The 17,439-nt window shown below is 40.0% G+C and overlaps 1 protein-coding gene across 6 annotated transcripts in view; it reads left to right on the top strand.

Moving 5' to 3' along the window:
- The window catches only part of obscna (obscurin, cytoskeletal calmodulin and titin-interacting RhoGEF a), a 75,375-nt gene that overhangs the window by 55,653 nt on the left and 2,283 nt on the right, over nt 1-17,439 (top strand). For 3 of the 6 annotated variants that reach the window (XM_035948160.2, XM_023270172.3, XM_035948162.2), the window contains 22 exons: nt 270-378; nt 1,892-2,019; nt 2,101-2,213; nt 3,047-3,215; nt 3,304-3,391; nt 3,476-3,676; nt 3,777-3,837; nt 3,922-3,999; nt 4,088-4,260; nt 4,381-4,407; nt 4,500-4,652; nt 5,749-5,794; nt 5,886-5,963; nt 6,803-8,534; nt 10,154-10,282; nt 10,366-10,488; nt 11,509-11,676; nt 12,399-12,495; nt 13,339-13,578; nt 16,223-16,446; nt 16,556-16,570; nt 16,801-16,897. In XM_035948160.2, coding sequence (XP_035804053.2) covers nt 270-378; nt 1,892-2,019; nt 2,101-2,213; nt 3,047-3,215; nt 3,304-3,391; nt 3,476-3,676; nt 3,777-3,837; nt 3,922-3,999; nt 4,088-4,260; nt 4,381-4,407; nt 4,500-4,652; nt 5,749-5,794; nt 5,886-5,963; nt 6,803-8,534; nt 10,154-10,282; nt 10,366-10,488; nt 11,509-11,676; nt 12,399-12,495; nt 13,339-13,578; nt 16,223-16,446; nt 16,556-16,570; nt 16,801-16,897 — 4,249 coding nt within the window. The remainder of the gene's footprint in view (nt 1-269; nt 379-1,891; nt 2,020-2,100; nt 2,214-3,046; nt 3,216-3,303; nt 3,392-3,475; nt 3,677-3,776; nt 3,838-3,921; nt 4,000-4,087; nt 4,261-4,380; nt 4,408-4,499; nt 4,653-5,748; nt 5,795-5,885; nt 5,964-6,802; nt 8,535-10,153; nt 10,283-10,365; nt 10,489-11,508; nt 11,677-12,398; nt 12,496-13,338; nt 13,579-16,222; nt 16,447-16,555; nt 16,571-16,800; nt 16,898-17,439) is intronic. The other 3 variants (XM_055004782.1, XM_035948161.2, XM_035948159.2) reach the window with 3 other exon arrangements.

The following is a 17,439-nucleotide window of genomic DNA, read 5'->3' as shown; positions in this document are numbered from 1 at the left end:
CCAGCTAACTCTTCACTACGATCACAAGATGGTCATGTGCTGGGATAGTGTCCCCTGTAGGAGTGGGCACTGATGAGGTGGGTTAGTGGGGTAAAACCCTGAAGCTGAGGTAAGAAATGCAGTAAGTTATTAGTATACCCCGACTGTGAGGTAATGTACCCTCTAAACTTTTCCACCTATCAAGTTCCTTTCAATATATTTTAAAATGCATGTTTTTAGTTTCTTACCTTAAAGTGTTGGTGTTCTGATTGGTGTTTTGGTTTTTACAGATGATGACTCAGAAGGGTGGTCCACTGCCTTCATGAAAAAATGGCTTCAGACTGATTTCAGCCCCACTTCTATCGCCAAGATGCTTTTTCCACCTGGATACCCTGAACAGTAAGTTATGTAGAACTTCTATTTCTATTCATCTGACTTATTTCGGACAAGCCACAGCATCATAAATACAGAAACAAGAGGAAATAAAATACATGAAATGAAAAAACACAACAAACAAACAAAACCCAGAACCTAAAATAATGTCTGACAGTGAGTTGGCTTAAGTCAGTAACTCCTACCTGCTACATGTCCTTACATCTTATATCTTACTGTTTCCGGTTTGCTTCAAACCTTCTATGCCTCTTCAGAAGCCCCAAGAACATCTTTACTGTTCCGCGTTATATTTTTCTACCTTTTTTTTGGTAGATTTTCTTTAATTGTTTAATAGTTGTGCTCATTTTGAGATACAGACTGTTCCATTAGTTTATCCCACAACCTGATAAACATCGATTCTGCCTAGTGATATGAGCAAAAAGGGTTTTTAAAAGTTAAATTTCCTCCTAACTCATGGCTTCCAATTTCACTTCTGAACCATTGTTGTATGTTATCGGGGAGACACTTATTGCTTGCTTTGAACATTATTTGCACAGTCCTAAAATGAACTAAATTAATACATTCAAAAGTACTTGTTTAGGAAAGTGATATATTGGTGTGCTCATCATATCCCACATTATGTACTATCCTAATAACTTTTTCTGTAATATTTTTACTGGAGATGGTGCAGTATTACATGTGTTACCCCACAGTTCTGCACTGTAAGTCAAGTATAGTAAAAACGGCACCATTGAGAATGTGTCCCTATACAGCGATCAGCCACAACTTTAGAACCACAAACAGGGACCTCTGCTGGTGTCCAGATCAGGACTTTGGATGTGGATCGGTCTTGTTCTGGTGCTCATTGTTGCTTGATTGGGTTGGATCTGAGGACTTTGGAAGCTGTTGGGCTCTTTGTTGTGTTCCTATAAACAATTTTCGTTGTATGGAGGGTTGTATTGTACTGCTACCATCATGGAGTGCTGCTTTTGGTCCACAACAAGCTTTAAATATAGTAATTTTAGTACCACTTAGGTTTGGTCACCTGAGATGGCACCAATATCTGGTCTGGTCCATGGACTAATAGGTGGTTATTGTCTAACTAACATTTACATTCCAGGACCCAAAGTTTTCCATCACAACATTGCATTGTAATAGGTTGATCAGTATTTTGCAGTTCATCTGTTGCTAGTTTTAATGTTGTGGCTCACTGGTGCTTGCTTTGACCACAGCCTGGTAGTCTTTGCTGTTTGAATTAGTGTAGTTTCTTTTTAAAGGAATAATCTCAGCATCCATGTTGGACTATCTGACACTTTTATATTTATTTTGCTTATATCCATCCATCCATCCATCCATCTCTTGTATATCTTATTCTTATTGTTTTGGTCTGGAACAGGTGCACAATACATTTCACTGCACATTGTACTATGTATAATTGTGTTTGTGATAAATAAAGGTCCTGAATCTTGAAAACCTTGTTTTCCTGAATCTTTCGTGTTACTGAATAATGATCTTTTACTGTATCTTGTCTGGTCTCCAGTGCTGAGACTACTACCGAAGCAGATGTTCATGCCTGCACACCAACACAGCAACCTGTGCAGCTGCCGCGTTACCTGGAGGAAGAAGAGGAGATCTTCATCTCAGAGCCAATGCAGGAAATCACTGACGGTATTCATGCTGCCTAAACACAACATTAAGAATATTACCAAATGCTCTATGAAGAACTAAATGATCTCATTTGTGGTTCAGCTCCTCCCTTCATCCAGGTACCTGCTGAGGACCTGTGTGTAGAACCTGGACAAACATCTACATTTACAGCCATCATCACTGGAAGACCTGCTCCTAAGATACAGTGGTTCAAGGTACCCTGCAGATCATGGTATTAATGAAATTAAAAAAATGATTCCCACAAGATATTTGGATGGATGGATGGATGGATGGATGGATGGATGGATGGATGGATGGACTATAGATGAATAGATAGCTGGATAGGTGAATTTCCAGGTATCCAGTAGCTCACACATGTTGCATTTCAGAAAGATAAGGAAACTAATATACAAAAGAACATTCAATAAACATGAAAATTGTACTGCTCCAAGAAATCAGTTACCAAAATTGCTGATATTTACAGTAAAAGTGCAAATTGTTGATATTTTAAAAAAAAAGAGACACAATATCCCTGGTATTTACAGTCAAAAAATATAAAATATTTTTAGCACAAAAACTATTCATAAAAGAAGTGAAAACTCAGAATGAGGTGATCAAGTATTTGCAATATGTACTGCTGACAAACATCCAGTACAGTATTAGTTCTGTACAAACATACTGTCGTCTGCAGGTGAGATAATCTACGACGTGGAGACTATTTTATTTTTTTAACCAAGCAGCTCTGGTTGGATTGTAATAAAGGTACTTGAACAGTCCAACAACATGATCCTTATTGTTGCATCACAGGAGTATTGATTGTAAGGATTGGTCATTTCTCTGTAGTTTATCCCTTTTTAAAATAAATATAGTTTTCGGTCTTTGTGAGTCTGAGAATTCAACCTTAAGAAGGATTTTTTGAGTAAAAGGTGCTTGCATTAGGTCAACATTTAGTTTTAAGAAATCACAATTCAAAAACCAGTCTTCAGATTGACTGGGGCTGCTAACCTTCTCTATGAAAAGTTCACATAAAGTTTCTTTATGATTGGAGGACGGAGAGGAGCTTGCAGCCAATGAGAATGTGAAGATAGTGCAGCAAGGCGCTCGCTGTTCGGTGACCATCGTGTGTCCAGAGGGTGAAGACGGCGGCGTCTACACCTGCTTTGCCCACAATGACTCCGGCCACACCTCCTGTCAGGCTCAGCTGACGGTGGAGGAAGGTGAGCGGACATCAGTGCTTCTCTGCATCATTATTTTCATTGTTTTCTGCTTTACCTGCTTCAGTTCAAGCTTGTGGTTTCTCTGTAGGTCTACTGGAGATTCAGGAGAGAGAGGTGGAGCTGGGGAAGAGAAGGAAGTTATTCTCAGTCTATGACGTCCACGAGGAAATCGGAAGGTGAACCTGAACTTCATCCTGATGTTATCCACGCTGCTGGTTATGTCTTCTGAGATTTCATAAAGTCATCTTTCTGTGTTTTAGGGGAACATTCGGGGTCGTGAAGCGTGCCATCCACAGAAGAACAGGTGAAGTCTTTGCTGCCAAGTTTCTTCCTCTTCGGAGCAGCACTCGGACCAGAGCCTTCCAGGAGAGGGACTTGTTGTCTCGTCTGGCTCATCCCAGAGTGGCCTGTCTGCTGGACTTCTTCTGCACCAGACGAACGTTGGTGCTGATCACAGAGATGTATCCTTCTGTTTTATACGATATAATACTAACCAGTTTATCATCGCAGTGGGTTTGACTAGACACTGTTGATCTGTGAGTTCTTTAACTCCGTTTCTAGCTGCTGTTCTCATGGACTCCTGGACCATTTATTACTGAGAGGATCAGTCTCAGAAAAAGAGGTAAAAAGAAACTCAGATTTATCCTTGAGTCTTGCAAATACGATGTGCATGACCCCTTACAAATATCCTGCATTTTAATTTCAGGTCCAGTCATACATCCAGCAAATCCTTGAAGGAGTTGGTCACATTCACAGCATGAACATCTTGCATCTGGACATTAAAGTGAGTTTTCCACTTCAGTGAGCATCACATTACTGAATATTAATGTTTATGTAGTTCCTAACTCTGCTGTTATTTGTGCTTCCTTCAGCCTGATAATATCCTGATGGTTTATCCGCCAAGAGACGAGATCAAGATCTGCGACTTCGGCTTCTGCCAGGAAATAGACACGTCCAGACACCAGTACAGTATGTTTGGGACACCTGAGTTTGTTGCACCTGAGATTGTTCACCAGGAACCAGTCACTGTGGCTACGGATGTTTGGTGAGTTTGAGCTGACAGTACTTCCAGAATATCCAGATAATGTTGACCTGACACTTAGATTTAAATAAAATGTTTTGTGTAGAGAAAAATAAAACTAATATATCTTCTCCTCTCTGTCAGGGCCGTGGGCGTCATAGCCTACCTGTGGTATGTATCACTGCTCTTTCCTTAATAAAACCTTAAATATATTAGTTACTAAAAAGCTGTATGTGTTCATCTTTTATCTTTATCTCCAACAGTCTGGTGTCCCGATGCCCTTTCGTGGGTGAGACCGATCGAGCCACGCTGGCCAGGGTCGGCGAAGGGACTCTGAACTGGGATGCATCTGATATCATGAACAGGAGTCCTGAAGCCAAGAACTTCCTCCAGACACTGCTTCAGCCAGATCCAGAGTATGGAAGCACGTTTATACCCTAACACAGATACTCAAAGTCCTCTAAGATCCACCTGTCCAGGTAACAGTCTATCACAGGTTCACCTGAACAGGTAGCAGTCTATCACAGGTTCACCTGAACAGGTAACAGTCTATCACAGGTTCACCTGGACAGGTAGCAGTCTATCACAGGTTCACCTGAACAAGTAACAGTGTATCACAGGTTCACCTGAACAGGTAACAGTCTATCACAGGTTTACCTGGACAGGTAGCAGTCTATCACAGGTTCACCTGAACAGGTAACAGTCTATCACAGGTTCACCTGGACAGGTAGCAGTCTATCACAGGTTCACCTGAACAGGTAACAGTCTATCACAGGTTCACCTGGACAGGTAGCAGTCTATCACAGGTTCACCTGAACAGGTAACAGTCTATCACAGGTTCACCTGGACAGGTAGCAGTCTATCACAGGTTCACCTGAACAGGTAACAGTGTATCACAGTTTCACCTGAACAGGTAGCAGTCTATCACAGGTTTACCTGGACAGGTAACAGTCTATCACAGGTTCACCTGGACAGGTAGCAGTCTATCACAGGTTTACCTGGACAGGTAACAGTCTATCACAGGTTCACCTGGACAGGTAACAGTCTATCACAGGACTACACATACAGACAAACAATCACACTCACATTCACACCTACAGACAGTTTAGAATCACTAATGAACCTCAGCATGTTTGTGGACTGTGGGAGGAAGCTGGAGAACCTGGAGAAAACCCACACATGTACAGGAGAACATGGAGACTCCATGCAGGAAGATCCCAGGAAGGCCGGGACACAAACCAGGGATCTTCTAGTTACAAGGCGACAGAACTAACCACTGAACCACTGTGCAGCCCTGTCTTCTAAGATATTTGTGAAATTTTGTGCAAACGACCTGTGGTCCCTTTTTCACATGACAATCGATCAAGCACGTCTTTTAGCATTATTTTCTTATTTTCATGTTCCACTGGCTGTTCTTACAGAGCTGCAGTGATACAAAGCTGTACAAGTACACAACGGGTTTCAGGTGAGACATTTCTCAAATCTGAGATTTCCCAATTCTCCTGTTTCTAGGAAGCGACCGTCTGCCTTTGAGTGTTTGAGCCATGAATGGTTCCAGGTGAGATGAAAACATGTTTTATTAAATTTTGCTGTATTACACAACCATGAACTTCTGACCCACAGCTAAACTACCAAATCACTGTGTTCAGGATGAACATGCAGGAGAACATACAGATGAAATCAACACAAAGAGTCTGAGAGTCTTCATCTCCAAAAGGAAATGGCAGGTGAGTTTCCTCCTGGATGTCTCAATCAAGTTTTTTTTTGGCTCTAAACAAATTCGAGTCATTTAGTATTTATAGTCCCTGTCAGATACCATTTTCCTAGACAATATACACTTCAAGTATTTTAGATTAGCTGCAGTCTCTTATTGTTTAATACTGTAGCAACCAAAGGCGGATTTGTGTTGGCAAGGAGACGCATTGTGGAGGTTTAGGTAGTTAAAGGGGCACCATGACAAAGTATTCTGTGACCCTTAATGACCTCCAGCTAGCGCACACATTTTAAATCAAGTCAGGATCAACTAGAATAGCATTTTCAAGTAAAATATATCAATGTATTGTGCCACATATTCCATTTTCAGGTGCAATATTTCAGTTTTCTGTGGAATATTTCATTATCATGTGTAATATTACTTTACTGCGTCAGAACCATTGCCAGGAATACTTACTTTTCTATTCTAGTCTTATTTTAGCTTAATAACTTAATTTTAATCATGCTAATATCTGCATTCATGCTCATGTTTTGCAATTTTGTTCTATGAGCAAGAATTTCCTTAATTGATGAAGTTCTTTCTTAACTTGTCTTAGTTGATTATTGATTGGTATCGCTGCAGTTACCAAGAAAATTATTCAAATTTATGACACCTGTGTGGCAGCGGATGTCAACAAAGGATTGGGTTTGATTTGTGCCTAAATCCGGGCATCCCTAGTTTCTTTTAATGTTGAAAATGTTAGAGTTTGATGTGATTACAAGAATTAAATTCACTGGAGATCATGTCATTGCCTTAGGAGAATATATTGCAAAGATCTGACCTCACTGGTACTTTTTCCATCTACCTCTGCAGCGTTCTTTGACTTGCATCGGTTCGGTGCTCACCTTGAGGCCCATTCCTGAGTTTCTCGATGCTCCTCTCAGAGACACTGCAGCGACGGTGCCTCGAGAACCCCAAGAACACAGCAGCAGCTCCCCGAGCAGTGGATCCTCCTCCGAGTACGATGAGGCCGATTCCTGGGACTTTTTCCAACGCTGCAGCCAGACTGAGGAGGAGGAGGAAACAGAGGACGACTTTGATCCCTTAATGGAGAGAGCCCAGATCCCCAAGCCTTTTGATAAACTCCACCTGGATGCAGAGGAGGATGATGAAACTATGTTAGGGGAGGAAGAGGACGTGGAGATGGTGGGGAGGAGGAGTGTGTTAGAGCGAAGTGTGAGCAGGCAGTCCGTCGCTTCATCAGAAGTTTCCTTCCAACAGACGCCTCAGACGGAACGTCGTTTCAGCAAAGACAGCAGTCCATCTCTCTGCCTGTCTGATGGAGATGAAGGTTCAGGGAGCGATGGAGGTCGAATCCCTCGAGGGAGCCTCATCCGAAGCACTTTCTATAACGCGTCACATCAGCTTTCACCGATGTCTGCCAGACACATGACGCTACGGGACAAGTTCCAGGCCAAAAAGCAGGAAAGAGGCCGCAAGCCGCTCAGGAGGAGCTTCTCAGGATGCCTCAATGAGCCTCTGATTGAATACGTGGAGGATGAAATGGAAACCAACCGCGGCCAGAGACGGGCATCCATCCAGCCCACCATGCAGAAGTCCTGCTCGTTTGACAGCGGAGTCGGCCTCGTCCACGCCAATGCACCGCCTCACAGGAGGAGTAGATCTCTGGATGAATCACGGCGATCTCCCAGCTCACCCAGCCGAGCAAAACCAGGAGAAGAGGAAGGTTCTCAGAGTCTGAAAGAAGACTTTACAGATGATGAAGTGACAGGAAGAAAGTTGCTGGCCATCCCGAGCCCTCAGCGACCCACAAGAAGAAGAGGATCCGTTGCTCCTGTACAAGGAACTCACACATTCAGTGGATCTTCTGTTCCTTCAAGCTTCACTGCTGGAAACCGAATGAATTCCAGGCTGGATCAGGAGCAGGAGGGAGGAACATTTACCAGCTCCCAAGGATCTCTGGCTGAGTCGTTTATTTTGGAACATGGCGGCTCCGAGTCTTCAAGCAGACTTGGCTCGTATGAGGAGCTGAGTCATCTCAGAGGAAAATACCAATCAGGAGAGAGTGACGGATGTGATGATCAGAGCGAACCTCTCATTTCACCTTCCCCCTGCTCATTCCAAGAAGTCAAACCCAGGAGCTCGTTTCCTCAGGCGCCACCTCGCAATCGAACTCGCTCCAATCCCAACTTATCCTCAAACAGCAGAGCTCAGCTGGGGATGCCGCTAATGCCGAGTCCGAGTCCCAGCCTCTCTTGTATGCAGGCTCCAGGGAGGCCTCCCAGAGCCAAGGAGAAGAACGAGGGCTGTGGCCTCCAGAGACATGCATCGGCTCCAGCTCTGGAATTACGGCCGCCTACAGGGAAGTCGCCCAAACTAGGACTGCTGAAGATGTTCCGCAGACAGTCGTGGACCGGTCATTCCTACTCCCAGCTGGAGAACTCAGAGTTAGGACCCACACTAGGAGAAATCATGAAGCCAGACACACCCACCATGTCCCTGAGGAAGAAGATGAGAGCTTCAGCCTCCAGCCTGACCAAGCTGTTTTCCAGGTCCTCCAGTAAGGAGGATGTAAGTAAAGGAGGTGAGTCATTGTGAACTACTTTATTTTTAAATTACTGTAAACAAGAGGCAACATTAAGCAGCATCCATATTAAGTCGTCAGATTTATTTATAAAACACTTTAAAACAACCAAGGTGCTGTACAGAAGAGTAAAAACATGATCGGAAGATGAAAATAATAGAAATAAAAACAAAATACACAATAAAACATAAGCAATAAATAGACTAAACAGACTGGACTGCCCATCCAGATATAACATACGTGCACACGGAAACAACAAACCGACATGACGTGAAAAGCCAAAGAAAAGAGGTGGATTTTAAGAAAGATTTTGACATCAGACAGTGAGGAGGCCTGTCTGATGAGCAGCGGCAGGTCATTCCACAGTTTTGGAGCTGCAACAGAAAACGCTGGAACCTTCTGAGCTTCAGCCTCGTTCTGGAACCCTGAGGAGCATCTGGTCAGCTGGCCTGATGGAAACTCAGGAAGGTATGGAGGGGCAAGACCATTTAGGGATTTAAAAACAAATAAAAGCTGCAGCAGACCCTATCTGACCGCTGAATGTTTTCACTGAATTTCTAGCATTAATTTAGGGTGTTTTTAATTTCTGTTTAACCCTCCTGTTGTCCTCATTTACGGGCACAAAAATACTATTTCTGTGTCTGAAAAAAATCCAAAAATTCTGAAAAAAAATTCCCCAAATTTCTGAAAATTTGCAAAACCTTCAGGAAGAAAATTCCAACAATTCCTGAAAAGTTTCCCTTAAAAGTTTTTTTTTTTTTTTTTTTTTTAAATCCCCCAAATTTGGCAAGAAAATCCTTGCAAATATTTTCAAAAAATGAGTAAAAATCTGGGGTGCACAGTGGCGTAGTGGTTAGCACTTTCGCCTTGCAGCTAGAAGATCCCTGGTTCGCGTCCCGGCTTTCCCGGGATCTTTCTGCATGGAGTTTGCATGTTCTCCCTGTGCATGCATGGGTTTTCTCCGGGTACTCCGGCTTCCTCCCACAGTCCAAAAATATGCTGAGGTTAATTGATCATTCTAAATTGCCCGTAGGTGTGAATGTGAGAGTGATTGTTTGTCTCTGTATGTAGCTCTGCGACAGACTGGTGACCTGTCTAGGGTGTCCCCTGCCTTCACCTGAGTCAGCTGGGATAGACTCCAGCCCCCCCCCCCGCGACCCTAGTGAGGATTAAGCGGTGTATAGATAATGGATGGATGATGGAGTAAAAATCTTCCAAAAAAAATCCTAAAAATATCTAAAGTGATTCCAGATATATCAGTAAAACTTAAATATTTTCTTTAAGAACATTTTTTAAAAAATTTTTCCACCAAAAAATGTTCAAAGATTTCCCCAAAAAGTTGAAAATGTGGACATCAGAAGTTTCACTGAGAAAATATATATATATTTTTTCACATTTTCAAACTTTAAAACGGGTCAGTTTGACCCGCAGGACGACACGAGGGTTAACTAAGAAGTATTACACCTCTGAATGATTTCACATTTAAGGAATATTTCACCGAGCTGAACTCACTTCTGTTAGATATTTTTCATGCTCTATATTATATTGTTACAAATTAGCTATTGTTATTCATCCATTCTCACGTTTTTTCCATTTTTTGTTCCCTTTTTTCATCCCAGGACCAATAGTGAAAGGATCAGCTCTGGTCTCATCTGAAGAAGACCTCAGCAGTTGTCCTGAGAGCCCCAAAAAGAGAACCTCCAAACTTCTGCCATCTTTCAGAATACCTTCGTTCAAAAAGTCTAAAGGTACAAAAAAATTCTTCATTCTTTAACTTACGTATTTCTAGTTTCACATCACATTTTAACGGTGATCTTTTCTTGGCATTCAGAGCTGCCGGTTCGTCCCTGCAAGGCTGAGGTTCTGCAGTTGGACGGAGGTGGAGTTCTGCTGGTGTGGAGGCCGGTTCAGTTCAGCGACCCGGTTACTTACTGTGTGCAGTACTGTACAGACGGTGGGTAGTAAATGCAACTTTACATCCTCACTTGTGTTTGATCTACTCTCAGATGTACGTCGCTTTGGATAAAAGCATCTGATCAATGAAAATGTAGAAACTTTATTTCATTCCTTTTACAGAAATCTAATCTGTAATCTATTTACATACAGTCTTTTGTAATGATAATGAAATTCCTTAAATTAAAAAGTAGTTTAACAAGCATTTGTGTACCAATGGTAGCTAATATTGGATTTGTTTATTTTCACTCTTAGCAATAACAGAATGCACTAGTTTGGAAAAAGTCTGGACACGCTTTCTCTGTCATTTGAATGAGAAAACGTGTCCAAACGTTTGACTGGTAGTTTACGTCTCATCAGATCTGTGCACAGCAAAGTTTTTGGAGTGATGAACTTGATATGTTTTAACTGTTTTTGATCTGATTAATTCAAGGAACTGGAACAGGAGTTAACATTCAATAATGTGATTATCAGGCTTTGAAAACTAGTCAGTCAAGCTGATTTAAAAATAAAAAATTGAGTCAGAAACACTCAGTGAATGTTATTATTCTTATCTTGACGCAGAATATCTGAGAGCTGAAACTAAAATTGAAGTAAATTTAGTTTTCTCAGTTCCAATTATTACTTAATAAATGTTTAAGTTTCTATGCTGCTTTTTTTTACTTACCTCAACAATCATTTTATTCTCACAATCTCACAACGAGAATTTTTTCATACCAATCTGTTGCTGCTATCGTCTGCTGCTGACCTGACTTAGATAAAATCCTGCACTTTGGAGGTTTTATGCATCTGTGCAAGAAAACGAACAAGAAAAGCTTCAGGTCATGAACAGAGGAGTGCTGTATATCACACCTTTCTTGTGGTTCAGTAATGCGTAGGAGACCTTGAGGTAAGTGTTTGGAGAAGTTATAGGGAGGGACGATGCTGTATGTGCAGAACATTTGAATTGTTTCATGTGTTGCTTGATTGTTCTGAAAAAGCATAAAAATCAACAATAAAAGTGTGTTTTCTGTCTCCTCAGGTGGGGAGTGGATGGTCCTGTCAGAGGAGGTGACAGAGAGCTGCTATGTGGTGAAGGATTTACCCACAGGAGCTTCTTATATGTTCAGAGTCGGCTGCATCACCAAGAGAGGAGCTGGACCTTTCAGCGACGCCTCAGCTCCGGTTGTCATGGCGATGCATCCCGAAGGTTAGTAGAACACAGAACTAGCTAGATGATTTATGTTTCACCTTCTAACAGTCCAGACTTTGTAGGTGTAGCAGGATTTACCACTTTGGTTTGATGTTTTTCACATATAGATTAACCCTCGTGTCGTCCTGTGGGTCAAATTGACCCAGTTTAAAGTTTGAAAATGTGGAAAAGAAATATGTTTTCACAGTGAAGCTTCTGATGTCCACATTTTCAACATTTGTGGGAAATCTTTGAAAATTTTTTGGTGGAAAAAAAGGAAATGTTAAAAATGTTTCTTAAAAATCAACCAAAATCCAGTGAATTTCGCTGGATTTTGGTTGATTTTTATGTGAATGTTCTTAAAGAAAATATTAGAAGTTTTACTGATATATCTGGAATCACTTTAGATACTTTTAGGATTTTTTTTTTGGAAGATTTTTACTCATTTTTTGAAAATATTTACAAGAATTTTCTTGCCAAATTTGGGGGATTTTTTAAAATATGACTTTTAAGGGAAACTTTGAAGGAATTATTGGATTTTTTTTCCTGAAGGTTTTGCAAATTTTCAGAAATTTGGGGAATTTTTTTTCATAATTTTTGGATTTTTTTCAGACAATGAAACAATATTTTTTAGTGCCCGTAAATGAGGACAACAGAAGAGTTAAGTTAGATGATATACAAACAGCTGCTACGTGGTGAATAACCGCATTTCTGCCTGTATTTATTGTTTTTTTGCACAGAGATTCACATTCCTCTCATTCAGACTCAGTCTCTGGGGTCAAAGGGAACTGGATCAGCAACTCACAAGAACTTCAGCTTCCTGTCTGAAATCAACAGGTGGGATTTTCTATGAGAAGCTGCAGCTGAAAGTTTGTTCTTCAGAACAATCTAATATTTATCCTTTAATTAGTATTAACATCATGCATGGTCATATTTTCCTTTTTTTATGTTTCAGCTTTTTGTTAGTTTTCCACATGCTTTCAATTAAACCTAATAATTTGCATTGATACAGATTTTTTTTATTGATTTTTAAAATTCTTTATTTAAAATAATTTACATGTTTCCTATATGACAAACGGCTTCTCTTCTTGGTCCATCCACGTGAATGTTGTTGGACTGAAGCCCCTCTTAATTTGTGGCGTTCCTCAAGGCTCCATTTTGGGCCCAGTCCTGTTCTCATTATATGCTGTCATTGGGGTCAATATTTAAGAAACATTAGATTCCTTTTCATTGTTTTGCAAGTGATATACAAATCAATCTGTCACTAAAATAAAACTACAGTAAAAATTAAGTAAATTTAAGTTCAACAGTGAGTTCAACACCTTGACTTCATCTGTTGTGTCGTATCTTAAATTCTCATTATTTTACTGTCTTGTATTCACGTTTGTCTCTAAGTCATTGTGTTTTATTGTTTTAATTCTGTAGCACTTTAGTTCAACCTCTGTTGCTTTTAAATGTGCTTTATAAATAAGTTTGGTTTTCTAGCTGCTACTTCAGTGTGATAAAGTCCTTTAAAACACAAAACCATCTCTGCAGCATGAAGTTTATCATCCATTTATTTACCTTACCTTATTCTTGAGGGTCAGGATGGACCACAACCAGTCTTGGTATTCTTTAGAACTGTCTGGTCTTGTGCTGCAAATGCTCTCCCACTCATCTCCTGTTTTTTCTATCTTTCAGGGGTCGTTTCAGCATAGTAACTGTGTGTCGGGATGTTGAGACCAGCCAGGTGTTTGCTGCTAAGATCACTCCTTACCAGGTAGAGCAGAGGCAGCTGGTGCTGAGAGAATATCAGCTGCTGAAGAGGCTTCATCATCCTCACCTGGTCCAGCTGCACACTGCCATCATCAGCCCCTGTTATCTGGTCTTAGTGGAGGAGCTCTGTCCAGGCAAGGAGCTGCTCTACAGTCTGGCTGCAAGGTAAAGGAACAAGTACTACTACTACTATTACTACTATGTTTGGTACACGGGATGTTTTGGTTTACCTGTGTGGCAGTTTGGCTTTATTTGAACTCCTTATTTTGTCATGGGGAATCTCTAGAGAATGGACTGAACTAAATATTTCCCAAATAAAAATCTCCTTTTTTACAGGAACTCCTCAGGTTACGTAGGTGAATGTTGTTTTACTATAACATCTTTCATGGCATCCCTCAGGGCTCCATTTTGGGTCCAGTACTCTTCTCATTATATATGCTGCCATTAGAGTATATATTTAAGAAAAATAAGATTCCTTTTCATTGTTTTGCAGAAGATATACAGGTCTTTGTGCCACTGAAAAAAAAAAGTAAAGACTCATTGCAGCCCTTGCTGGACTGCTTAAAAGATGTTTAAACTTGGATGGATTTAAGCTTTCTGTTAAAGGGGCTAAGCCAATGCTTTAGGCCACTGAGAGCATCCAGCCGGGAACCATAAAAACGTAATTGACGTGCTTAATGACCGTACTAATGAATGAAAGTCCAAATTGTTTTAACTTGCCTTGCACACAGTGTCTTTATTGGTTTCCCAGCAAACTCCAAAGTGCACAAATTCCCATTCACAAGTTGCCGTTCAGCATTCAGTGTACAGCGTTTAGCGTTAGGCGTTTAGCGGTCAAAGACTGATTTGTCCCTTCCGGCTGGAAACCCTACCTAGCCACAAAGGTTCCTACCTGATATAGGTAAAATCGACAATCAATTAATTACGAGTGAAACCCACTGAGACCAATATAATTACAGAGCAATTTTAAATCTGCTCCTACACTTTCTAAGCTTGTTATGTTCTGTAGACCAGATCTTCTAGCTGAACCTTTGGCCCTTTGGCTTCATATAAATAACCTTTTGTAAAATTTTAAATTAAGAAAATGGTATTATCTTGTTGCCTGTGACCAGTTTTGGTGTCAGAAGAGGGATTTTTTAATGATTGAGGTTTGCAGGTCAACAGAAGGTCAAAATTTCCAATCGTGCTCAAGTTTTCAGTCAGAAGTGACAGAACTGTATTACTCCAGAATAAAATATTTCACTTTGAAGGGAATTTTTTTTGTTTCATCTAGGTAAATATTTTTTCTATTATAGCATGTCTTGTGGGGGTTCTTCAGGGCCCCACTTTGGGTCCAGTCCTCTTCTCAATATATATGCTGCCATTAAAGGCTATATTTAAGAAAAATAGGATTATTTTTCATTGTTTTGCAGATGATATACCAGTCTATCTGCCACTAAAAATAGAAAATAGAGACTCATTGCAGCCTGACCAGACTGCTTGGAAGACATTAAAACATAGATGGATTTTGACTTTCTCAATCTTAATGCTTCTGTTATGGCTTCATAAAACTGATATTTTGAAATAATAATATTAATAATAAGTGGTATTATCTTGTAACCTGTGAGTTTGGGTATCAAGAGAGGGATTTTTTTAAATGATTGTGGTTCGCAGGTCAACAGAAAGTCAAAATTTCCAATTGTGCACAGGAGTTCAGACAGAAGTGACAAAATATAGAACTTCTCAGTTCATCCAAGTGAACATTGTTTGACTACAGCATCTCTTGTGGTGTTCCTCAGGGCTCCATTTTGGGCCCAGTACTCTTCTCATTATATATATTGCCATTAGTGTCCATATTTAAGAAAAATAGGGTACTTTTCATTGTTTTGCAGATGATATACAAATCTATCTGCCAATCTGCCAATAATAATAATAATAATAAAAATCAAGTATTATCTTGTTACTTGTCACCAGTTTTGATATCAGGAGAGGGATTTCTTAATGATTGTGGTTAACAAGTCAACAGTTGTGCACAAGTGTTTGGGCAGAAGAAACAAAAAAAAGTGTTCAGCAAAAACTTTTCAGTTCATCTAGGTGAATGTTGTTCGACTACAGCCTCACTTATGGCATTCCTCAAGGCTCCATTTTGGGTCCAGTGTTCTTCTCCAGATATGTGCTTCTATTGAGGTCCATATTTAAGAAAGACAAGATTCCTTTTCATTGTTTTGCAGACGATATACAAATCTATCTGCCAAAAAAAACCCAAAAAGTGAAGACAGTAGACTATTTTTCAACTACAGCCTTTCTCGTGGGGTCCCTCAGTCCAAGAATTCAAGGAACAAATTTAAATAGTCTTGCTTCAAATAAGATAAGATAAACTTTATTGATCCCACAGTGGGGAAAGTTCACCGTTACAGCAGCTGCAAGGAGAAAAAATAGAATAAAGGCAGTACAGAATAAATAGAAACACAGTGCAAAAACACAGAGAACGTAATATACACAGAAGATTTTTTTTTTTGTTAAGAAGACTATTTACATGAGGTTGAAACAGTTATTGCACATAAGTGGTCTGCATATGTGAGGTAGAAAGTGCAGCAGTAATAGAGGTAGGAGTAATTCTTCAAATTATGCCATTTCTAAACCAGTCTTTTGCTGCATTAGTGTTTTAAGAGGGTAATTTCTTGTCTTTTCTTGTGTATTTTGATGTAACCAAAGGATTCTTGTGGAGAGATTTTCCTCACTGTGGACATTTCGCTAATCAAGTAGATTTTTTTCTGTCATTTAATGCTGTTTTTGCTTCACAAACATGCCCGTCTTTGCGTCTCCTCAGAGATCTGTATGCTGAGACTCACGTCGCCGAACTGCTGGTTCAGATTCTGGGAGCAGTCGACTACCTGCACAGCCGCCGAGTCATCCACCTGGACCTGAAGTCCGACAACATGCTGGTGGACGACAACAACCACATCAAGATCGTAGACTTGGGCTCGGCTCAGTCCTTCACACCCGGACAGCCTCTGAACATCGAGCACATCCAGGGAATGTCAGACAGTAGAGGTGACACATTTATCATTAAATTAGAAAGTAAAACTAAGATACTAAGGCTTGTGTCATTGTAGATCTGTCTAATGTACTAAACCTCTGACCTCTGTCGGCCTTCCAACAGGCTGCCCTGGCAAAGGTACGCATTCTGTAGAGGAGGACGGATTGATGGATGGAAATAACTCAGCCTAACTTCATCCACCTCAGCTGATCCTAGCTGCCATAACCTAACACACCCAAGTCCATTTTATTATCTTTTTATATGAGATTCGAGCCATTTTCCTTTAACAAAAGAACTTCAGCATGTGAGCAAAAACGGCCTCTAAAAGCACAAGTCTTTACCATCGCTGTCCTGTGTCTGTTTGTCAGTTTATATTGTGCTTCCTAAAGCTCCGGAAATCCTGGAAGGTCAAGGAGTCGGACCGGAGACCGACATCTGGGCGATCGGAGTTCTGTCCTTCATCATGTAAGTACCGAAGTTTGTTCTGATTTTAGAAAGTATTTTATATTGTTGCTGCTCCAGAGCAATACAAAAAAATCAATACTGATGATTTTAACAAGTACATTTTTAATTATGCTATTTTAAGATGATTTTTTTAATTCTGTTCTTCTTTGATTTCGAATGTTACCATTGTCCTTTTAAACAGCACTGTGATTTTATTTTATGTATTTTCATCTATTTTATTCTATATATTCTAGCCCTATATATTCTATAAAAATATTTTTTTCTGAAATATATGTTATTTCAATGTAATCATCATATTTCTTGTCATATATCTTAGATGCTGAAGGATGAATCTATTTCCCTGCTACCATTGTTTTTTTTAAACAGCACTATGTGTTTATGTATTTTCATCTATTTTATTCTATATATGAAGTTCTATATGTTACTATTTTTATTTTGTTAAAATTTTTTGGTCTATGATAGATGATAATTTTATTATTTCAATCTATTTTTGATTTAATAAATGTATTTGCTTGTTTTAAATTTTATTGAATTAATTTTAA

The sequence above is a fragment of the Amphiprion ocellaris genome, chromosome 2, assembly GCF_022539595.1.
Source record: "Amphiprion ocellaris isolate individual 3 ecotype Okinawa chromosome 2, ASM2253959v1, whole genome shotgun sequence".
In the NCBI taxonomy this organism is placed as follows: domain Eukaryota; kingdom Metazoa; phylum Chordata; class Actinopteri; family Pomacentridae; genus Amphiprion; species Amphiprion ocellaris.
The sequence above is the reverse complement of the archived record's forward strand: the minus strand, read 5'-3'. Positions and strand labels throughout refer to the sequence as shown.